The sequence below is a fragment of the Patiria miniata genome, unplaced genomic scaffold (assembly GCF_015706575.1).
Source record: "Patiria miniata isolate m_02_andy unplaced genomic scaffold, ASM1570657v1 HiC_scaffold_20, whole genome shotgun sequence".
Lineage (NCBI taxonomy): Eukaryota > Metazoa > Echinodermata > Asteroidea > Valvatida > Asterinidae > Patiria > Patiria miniata.
In genome coordinates this window covers 18,224,392-18,234,105 of record NW_024037059.1, presented here as the reverse complement: position 1 = coordinate 18,234,105, position 9,714 = coordinate 18,224,392, and the positions used below count along the sequence as shown (strand labels likewise).

The following is a 9,714-nucleotide window of genomic DNA, read 5'->3' as shown; positions in this document are numbered from 1 at the left end:
CATCGCATAATGCCATGATTGACTACATCACATTATACAAATACAATATGGTTTGTCGGGAAATAGTGAAAACTAATTACCCCGAGGTGTTGGATGCGTGGGTCTCCCGAGACGAGAAAAGCATATGCTTGGTAAAGAGATACTGCTAGTTTTGCACGTACCACTATACGCGAATTAAATTATAGGCCTACTGCACACTAATTAATATTCGTTCTGACAATAAGCACGGTTCCAAAACAACCATGCGAATTAGTTGTGCGACTAGTTCATGGAGAATTAATTATAAAAAAACATGCTCAGTGTGAAACCATCATGGAAAAATATAAGTAAAGAACTCATTAGCCTGGGTTTCATTGTTAAACACCAGTCGAATCATGCATGCATAATTCTGTCTGGGTGTTACGTAACTTGACAAGTGACGACCGTTGGTTCTGTCCATCGCAATGTCTTGTCTGCGGATGATTAGCACCCGTCGGCTTCGCCAGGGCGGCATGGTAGCTCATAATATATAGTCGGCCATGATCTTTGATAAATCATTAAAGCCAAACTGACACATGCGAGTTGTACTAGACGCGAATTATGCAGGGGAAATCATTACTTGAAGTGCTTGCTTGAATCAATGCAGGAAAAACACTACGCGGAAACAGGCAAATTTTGGCCAAATTATTAGTCACAACGTTTCGTATTCATCGTTGTTTTTTTTTGTATAGAGCAAAAGAAGTAATACTACCAACCATGATAATACACTCAGTGAAAGAGAGTTTATGCCTTAAATTAGGATAAATGAAAACAGTCTTTCTCAACGATCGACATACATGTACTTATAATGGCATGCATGGATTAATACATCAATGCACGTGCATCATAATGGACATTTCAAGTCACCGTTTTTCTTCTAGATAACCCTCGTTTTGTAATAAAAACCGTCCATATGTTCCGACGAAATTAGCCGACAAACGTCGGTATTAGGTGTCGGCCTGGGAAATATTGCCCGGGGATCTATTTCGTCCAAGCATCTATTCCTTCCTCCATGGTCCAAGCTCCGTCTTTCTGGTCAAACGGCCTTGCCCTCTTCTGTGAACGTTTTATCCTCCATGCATGGTGCTGCGTTGTATCATGGAGGAATGTATTGACAACCAGCGTCCTTGCAATTATTGCATGGCTGTCCCTGGCTTAAAAGCCATGGAACTGAACAGGACAATCTCGCAAGGTTATTAAATACAAAGCCTCGTTACCTTGTTGTTACTACTACGTGACTGGCCGTTGCTCATCATAATAAAAAGGTTAAAATTTGTGCTCACAATAAATTTGTATACTGTTGTTATAAAAGTGCTCGTTCAACAGGCTCACAAACAAAAATAGTTGCGCCATTACACTGCCATAATAAACTTAGAGGGAAATGTTCGCCACTAAGACACTATAGTGCTAAATGCCCATACTTCAAAATTCTTTTAAAAATACTCAGAACTTTCACAGCATATTTAATTAAGCTGCACAGAAAACTGATGATCAACACGTCATCTTTCATTTTATTTTCATTTTTGGTGGATTAATAATTGACCGTTGACTTTTCGAGGTATTCACACAAAGAAGACGACCCCCTTTTTCCCCAATGCGGTAAAGTAGCCATCTTGAAAAACGATCCCTAAACGTGGCAAAATAGCGCCACTTTCGAGCCCAATTGCATCCAAAATGCTCAGAATTGGAAGCTCCGAGTCCGGGCCAGAGGTTCATTATGCCATAATTCTCCAATTCTATGGCTCTCGGAACTCTCTAATATAGACTATTTTGAGGGTATAACTTTTATTTATGAGCTCGGCGGATGGGTTTTGGCCTATTCACCGGTGTGCACCATTGTTACAGAAATATGTTTCCTCATCCACAACTTGCTTTGTCAGTTGGTTTGGACCCTGCTGTGAAAATTATGAGAACACGTACGATACATGTATAGTGATGAGATTTACATTTACCTACGCACCGTCGGCGTTACGTAACAGGCATTAGTCAAGGCTACATGCACCAGCGCCGGTGTCATTCACATCCATCAGAATCGATTCTAATGGATCGAGTCCTGACATCTTGGTATCGAGTAACACAGGATGAAAATGACGTCTGACTTTCGTGAGCTATTATTTTACGGGGCTTGAATATTCATTTACATACTTAGGTAATGATCATGAACGCAGAGTTTCATAACTTTGTCCAGAATCAATCAATCAATCAATATGATGCACACTTCCAACCCTTTGACGATACTTGAGTTTCGAGAAAAAATTCAAAAAATGTTGGAATCGATTTTTATACAACATCGAGTAATTTGCATGCCACGCCTGCCGAGCTCACGCCTCGCGCGTCCTAATATAAATAGCCAGGAGTCGTTGATTATACCATTAGACCCAACGCAGTTGTCAGACTTCAGTATCTAGCTTGACGAAGTACGTGATTCATCTCAGTTGGTAAGTTTGTTCATTCCTGAACTTCAATTCCATTCTTTGAACCATGAGTAAAGTGATTTGCAATTCTTTCTCAATCGAGGTAATAGTACAACCAGAGAAAACTCTTATTCGCAGTGCGGAGAACTCACAGACATCAAAAACGCAAATTTAGACCGGTAAATCGACTCCACATGAAAACTAGCGCGGCGCGCGTGTGCTTTATCCTCTTAAAATTGGAATAAAAATTGAGGCACTAATTTTGCTCTAACAAACGCTGTACATCGTTTGAACGGAACGTCGTATTAATTCGTGGTGAACGGAAGTAATATGAAAGAATACATTCTAAGCTTTATGATCAGATTATGTATGTTTCATAAACATTCCATTTTTCGGAAAAAAAACAGGGATAATCTTTTCTTCAAAGTTTTGGGGAAAAAAGTGTTGCAACCTGACGCAACTTCCGCGATTGTGTACAAAGTCTATGGAGAGCCTAGACAATTTTGTATTTCCCAACAAAATTGGAAATGTTTCTCAGTCCCAGAATCATGTGTTATATGTCTTAAATTCTTAATATCATTTTTGCAAGACTGACCTTCATTGATATATGAAGAAAAGGGTGGCGTCAGGTTGCAACATTAGGAAAGATTCCCATATCTGGCCATCACTTTTCACCTTGTGCACAAACCTATATGAGACCGGTCTCAGTAAATGTTTCTCAGTTTTCTCAGTAAATGCTTCAATATTGTCCCTGCTAGATTTGACTTTTTATGACATAACATCACTTTCTGATGATTGATGGGTCACTGAAGGGAAAAATTAGTGGCAAGTTATGGGAATCTTTCCCATTTTTCTCTCAAAGCTTTCGAACCATCTTTCTGCTTGAGACTTTTCCTGTGTACATAAACAGTGGCCAATAATTCAAATGCCCTTTTTTCACCAGCGCTTCCCCCCCCCAAAAAAAAAACCATTTTGTAAACAGTACCCTTTTTTCAGAAGTGCCTTTTTTCCTGAACAAGTGCCCTTTTAAAAAAGACGTGGTGCCCTTTTTGAGCTATCGGCCGTTCCTATTGCCTTTTTTATTAAAATTTCACGCATGTATTGCCCTGAAAAGCATCACATACATATTAATTGTCCTCCTAATCGTCGGTTTTGAACAGCGTCCCCATCGACGGAATTGTAGAAGCCCCCCCCCCGCTTTTTGATTTTACGGAGAAATAAACGTGTTTTCATTTCAGCACGGATGTGCAAGTGCCCTTTAAAATTTGTTTTACCCCCCCCCCCAATCAAAATGACCTTGCTACGCCACTGGAACTAGAGGTGGTACTATTACAACCAAGATAATTTATTTTATTTGCTGTCATATTTATACAGGGTGGCCTTATCAGTTAAAAAAAAACTTGCTTTCCATAAGGGCCCTGGTTCCTTTTACACATAAATATTAATCAAATATAAATATATATAAATTATGATATAGTATATACGTTGGCAATAATTTTATGGGGCCCATGCGCCATGCATTAAACAACTCAAGTGTTGACACTTATAATAGCACGACCTTCTCTCATGAAGACCATAGCTGATAGCTTAGGATGTTGTTACGGTCAAAAGTGCGCTTCACCGACGATTTTCCAATAATGCTGGTAGTGGTATTAATTAACTTCATGTTTTGTAATAATCGTATTAATTCCCAATGAACTATACAGTTTTCCTTTCATTGTAAGTTTTCCCCAGTTATACTATACAAGAACGGAAGCATGCAGCAGTTCCCTAACCAAGCTAAAATTTGTGACAATGTTTAAGTTTCAGTTTAGCAAAATGACTTGTGAAGATATGTGAGCGCTGTGTTGGTATTTTTTTTTTAAACATCCAACACGCGTAGGCGTAATCCAGATATTCGTTAATTTCCCAGTAGACAGTTATACCATACACCTTCGGTCAGCGGCCCTCTTCAACTGGACCACGAATTGACCCTGTGCTCGATTTCCCATAACGGAATTTCATTCTTGCGATCGCGCATGCGCACACATGCTTTCACATCGAGTCGCCTCCCTTACTCTGAACATGGGCCTCAACCACTGCGCAAGCTCAGTAACTTCATCACGGAGACAACCCTGTCACGCCACACTGAACCTGGCGAGTACACGAGGGAGCAAAAACTGGCCCTTACCAAGTGCCTGTGAAAACAGCCCAAAACCACCCCAAAACCGATCAATAGGCCTAGGTCTAATCTGCAAACGAAATGGTCTCACAAGAAAACTAGGCCCGTTTCTTTTTACTACGGTAGCCGGAATATTGCATCAGCTCTCTCTTTGTAATGAACAGGGTTACTTAGATTACAAATCTGCCCTTTGTTTTTGTCAACTCTGGTGTGTTATAGGTGTGAGATTTCGCCATTCTTGCAGTTGTTCGGCCAGGCGCAGGCGACACATTTCAATCTATCAACGGAGGAAATTGCGTGAATTCATTTCCGCATACATTAACTCATTACTTGTCTTTGTGTTCTCTAATCAACAGCTCTATTTCAGTATCCCGTAAAGACCGCCCTCTGTCGCCATGAATCACTTCGCCATTGCCGCCGTTTTCTGCGTTGTTGCAGGTATGTTTGTCCGAAGAACAGGGTACATTGTGTACATGTATTGTTTTCACGTGATTTTGTGCACTGTTATTATTACGTAATTAATAAGTATTACATTGGAAAAAAAAACCCACTGAAGTGAGACCTTAAGACACGAATAACCAAAACGTGTTTACCCTTGGATGCGCAACTTCCCTTGAATATAAAGCTAACCAAATAAACTGGGAATCGAAACTAAAAGGGAAATAAAACTACCAGAGGGCGCCCTTGCATCAAGTGACTGCATACGTCTCTAACCCGTTTTTATGGTTTGATCTTTACAGCATTCACCCTGAACGGGGCCGACGCACAAAGCACCGGGAATCTGATGTGCTACAACTGCACCTATACCACTGTGTTGGGGTTCGAAGTGGGAGAAAAAGGTTGCGACGATGCCTTCAGCGCTACTGGCATCAGCAAGATTTCCTGCGATGGCTCATGCGCGGTATGTCCTGCAGACGTTTTCATGTGTAGACTACTTGTCTCCATAAAAAAAACCGATAGCCCGAACCGTTGCTAGCTGTACTAACAAGTGAAGCTACGCGCTGGTTTCAGAAACCTCCATTGAAAATGGGGGAAGGGAGCCAGTCCCAAATACTCTCGATCAAAAAAATAGTTTAAGCATACAAAACATGTCTATCGAAACAGAAACTCGATATACGTATATTTTGTTGCCATTTTTGTTTTTGCTTATACAAAATAATGAATTATTTGAATAGAAAAGTGTACATTTCAATTAGACAACATCTTTCTGTCTAAATCTATTGTTCCGGGAGTGGTAATAATAGTAGTCTGGGTATCACCCGTTATCAACAGAGCCAAGTCCTGTATATATAACATCTTATGTCTAGACATGCAGATTTATGCAAGCCGCGCGCCAGCCAATCGGAGTCGACTTTACTAAATCCTGACGTTATTTCATTCCCAAATCAGGACTAAAATTGTGATTGGTCAACTTGAATGCAGTGTTTTGTAATGCAACAACAGCCGCGTGCGTATGGCGTAACATAATAATAGCGCTTGACAAGTCTTCGTTGTGGTGTGTAGCGGGGTTATTTTTTATCCATGTCTAGAAGCGACAAAGGGGAATGACCGAAGACCCGACATAGAAAGCGCCCGCTGATTGGTCAAAATCTAGAGGTCAAGATGCGGTTCTCTTGCCTAATATTTAGGCAATTATTAATTAGCGAATCTGTTCATATGTAATAGACCGTGGCTTTCAGACTAGTAAAGCGGATGACGACTAAACTAGCTCCGAACAGCCACTGTGCTATCCAGATTTTCATATTGGATTTAATCGGCCAAGTCAAGTTGAAGGGGGTACACATTGCAGAGTGACACTTTCAGCAGTGTTGGATTTACTTCTCTAGGGCAGATACCTGAATCCTGAAGAACGTTTAAGTTGTAACTTTTAATGTAAGAGTTAGGTGGATATAACTACTGCCTACACGTAACCTTTTTTTCAACAGGTCTTCAACATGTAATCATTGAGGTTGTTGACTTGATCTGTTATTTTCTTCCCCAGAAACGTGTTCTCGAAGGCGACATTCCAGCCACGATGCGAACATGCCACACCGCTCTTGAAGGGGAATGCGTGGAGCTGAACAGGTTCGAAATCAGCGCCGGCAACTACATCTCCCAGCACTGCTGTTCCGGCAATCTCTGCAACAGCGCAGGCGCACTGGCCTTTAACCTCTTGGTCGCCGTCGTGGCCGTGTGTGGCGCCCTCGCTGTCAAGTATTAACTGATGGAATTATTATCGTGAGCGTCTTCTGATAGCTGCATACCTTGCATCATGAACTGTTCACGTGAAGTGTCAAGAAGACTGCAAACTGGCACTGATCCTTATAGCGCTGCGTCCGCATTACTTGGCTGCGGCTGGTGCCCAGCGTAGAAAGCGCATGCGCATGGGAAGTGGATTCAGCCGCTTCGTAAGGCGCATGCGTTGTTTCCCGTTGCCTAGCCAAGTAATTCGGACGAATTACAGTATTCAGTAGTAGGCTGGCCGTAACCGTTTCTTTAACTGAAACCCCCTGAAATATCGACTCCTTTTTTGCCATGTTCTTATAAAATGTTGACCTGTCTATGAAAATTGCGTATGAGCTTGCTATAGGCAGTTGTTTATCCAATCCAGCATCAGCCACTGTTTGGGTGCTGCAATCGAGACGGGGCCAAATTTTATCTGGTGATATGAAACAGTTTCAGAAATTCTACCGATGTATTTCTCGCCCAGTTTCAGTAATTTGTGGCTTTAAACAAAGCAACCAATTTTAACGGGAATGTTTAATTTGCAATCTTGATTTTTGCACATTTAGTAAACGGTAATGTTTTTGTCTTCTTTACAAACATTTTAACATTTTTTTAAAATTTGGTGTTGTACTAAGTATAGGTGTAAGGTGTTTTAATAAAGTAACAAAGAAGTGAATACTCTTCTGTTTATTTCAAGTTCGTTCCCTTGAGATGAGTTAACTTGATCTTGTTTTTATCCGTTTCCCAAACTTGTCTAATTCACCCGCATGTACAACCTCGAGCGTGGGAAGGTTCTTCCTATTAATGACGTTGGTGATGATTAGAACAGTGAAGAAACAAAACCTCAAACAACGTGCATTACCGCAAATGAAGACTGCTGTATTCGACAGTGGATCCTAATTAAGCTCATCTAAATTTGCGCATCTGAAGTGTACGTCGAACAAAAATGTTTTGGATAATACATGTACTGTACATGTACTGTACATGTACTGGATATCCAATAAGTATGCCACCCTAAAATCTCCACAGAAACAAAATGAATTAAAACGGAAGTATAGGAAAGGTTCCCTGTTGTGTCAAAATGAAGCTACATTAATGTATGGTTACCAAATTTGGATTTTTTTAAAAAGGGTGGTTTTGATGTAACCTCTCTTGACGCGGAACTGTTTTTTTTTTGTGGCTGATGGAAGCATATCTAGGAAGCAAATGGTCCACAGAAATTGCTGCAGACATTATCATGTTGCGGCCATCTTGATTTGTTTGCCATTCAAATCAACGTAGCCAAAGCGAGGCTTGAAGGAAAACTAGCAGTGGCGGTTCTACGGGGGCGGGGGGCTGTACCCCCCCCCCCCAATTTTGTCTAGCCCCCCCCAAAAAAAATTCCATAAAAAAATGCACTAGCAAAATGCGCTCCCCATTGAAAATTTGGCTTGAGCCCCCCCCCCCCCCCCCCCCATGTTCGGAGGCCTCAGTATCTGGAGAAAATAACCGGTCTACATTTCAGCACGCCTCCCTGAAAAAAAATCCTGGATCCACCCTGCTAGCACTGTGTGTGGCTGGACTGCACATGAGGTGCCCGGCTTATACTCCGCCGGTGTTGAATGCGTACCGTTACACCGTGCAGTACTTGATATGGTACGGTGGCCCACAACTGTCACGGCAAAAGCAAAAGCGCCACGGCAAGCGCAAAAGCGCCGCGGCAAGCGCAACAGCGCCGCGGCAAGCGCAACAGCGCCACGGCAAGCGCAAAAGCGCCACGGCAAAAGAAAAAGCGCCACGGCAAAAGAAAAAGCGCCACGGCAAAACAAAAAACGCCGCGGCAAGCGCAAAAGCGCCACGGCAAGCGCAAAAGCGCCACGGCAAGCGCAAAAGCGCCACGGCGAAAGCAAAAGCGCCACGGCGAAGGCAAAAGTGCCACGGGTTTATTGGGAAGGGGCGTAATCATACATGCCGCTACTACATCAAAAAATAAAATGGGAAGGAGAATGGCCGCCACCAGGAATTCTTATTAAGCACAGAATTTAATGCTTTGAGAAGTGATTTTATGGCTGAGAAAATAGCAAGGCCAAGGAAAACCGGTCAGGAAATAAATCGTCGATATTAATTTGTTGTAGGATAATTATTATTCCAAGAGAGTTGCTGCCGTGAATCAGAGTTTATCAAGGAGTGGGACTCGCTATCAGCACCATCAGGGCCGTTCCTCATTTCTTTACATTTCTTGGGATGCAAACAATTACGAGGACGGGAGGCTCTGTGAGCTGATGCATTTTTTTGAAGAGTTTTTTTTCCTTCCGACTAGCATGCAGAGAAGAATTCCGTTAATTTGAGACTTAGTTCACCCATGGGCGTCGCGAGGGGGGCAAGGGGGCGCTTCCCCCCCCCCCCCCCCTGGAATAGCACACAAAAAAGGAAGGGGAAAAAAACTGAGAGAAAAAAAGAAAAGAAAAAGAGGCGCGAAGTCATAGTGGTGTAAATTGAATGAGTTGGGGGGGGGGCAAAATGTCCCTGCCCCCGTCTAAAACTGAGAAATCGGGAATTTGTTCAGAAATACAAGAATTTTTTGGGAAAAATATGTTTTGCCCCCTTTAGAAAAAATTCTGGCGACGCCCATGAGTTCACCGGTGTGTATACCAGTGTAGGCACACAATATTGAGCTGCCCAGAGTTTGGATATAGAATAAGAAAAAAAGAAATTAACTCAGAACCTAGAACTCATTGGCCCACCCACCCCCGGCTCAAGAAACCAACAAGCCGAACAAGACCTCATGATGCTTAGCGATAGCGATGATGAGTTGCCCTGTGGACAGTCTTCCACATCATTGCAGAATCAGCCTGCAGGGCAGAAAGAGGGCTTGTTTCCGGCATCAAATAGTTCCGTATTCACTCGAAACAAAGCAAACGGCTCTTTTCAGAGCCA

General features: G+C 42.3%; 1 protein-coding gene across 1 annotated transcript; it reads left to right on the top strand.

Annotated features, from left to right (window-relative positions):
• The first annotated feature begins 2,298 nt into the window (after positions 1–2,298).
• Positions 2,299–7,478, top strand: LOC119727694. Its single transcript, XM_038199706.1, has 4 exons — positions 2,299–2,456; positions 4,950–5,031; positions 5,334–5,494; positions 6,575–7,478. The coding sequence occupies exons 2-4, from the start codon at positions 4,989–4,991 to the stop codon at positions 6,791–6,793; spliced, it is 423 nt and encodes a 140-aa protein (XP_038055634.1). The 5' UTR covers positions 2,299–2,456; positions 4,950–4,988; the 3' UTR covers positions 6,794–7,478.
• Positions 7,479–9,714: the final 2,236 nt, after the last annotated feature.

Excerpts from the sequence above, each read along its gene's own strand:
- LOC119727694 (XM_038199706.1), top strand. The coding sequence starts at position 4,989 with ATGAATCACTTCGCCATTGCCGCCGTTTTCTGCGTTGTTGCAG. Across the intron at positions 5,032-5,333 it reads CGTTTTCTGCGTTGTTGCAG|CATTCACCCTGAACGGGGCC; the intron begins GTATGTTTGTCC and ends TGATCTTTACAG. Across the intron at positions 5,495-6,574 it reads CCTGCGATGGCTCATGCGCG|AAACGTGTTCTCGAAGGCGA; the intron begins GTATGTCCTGCA and ends TTTCTTCCCCAG.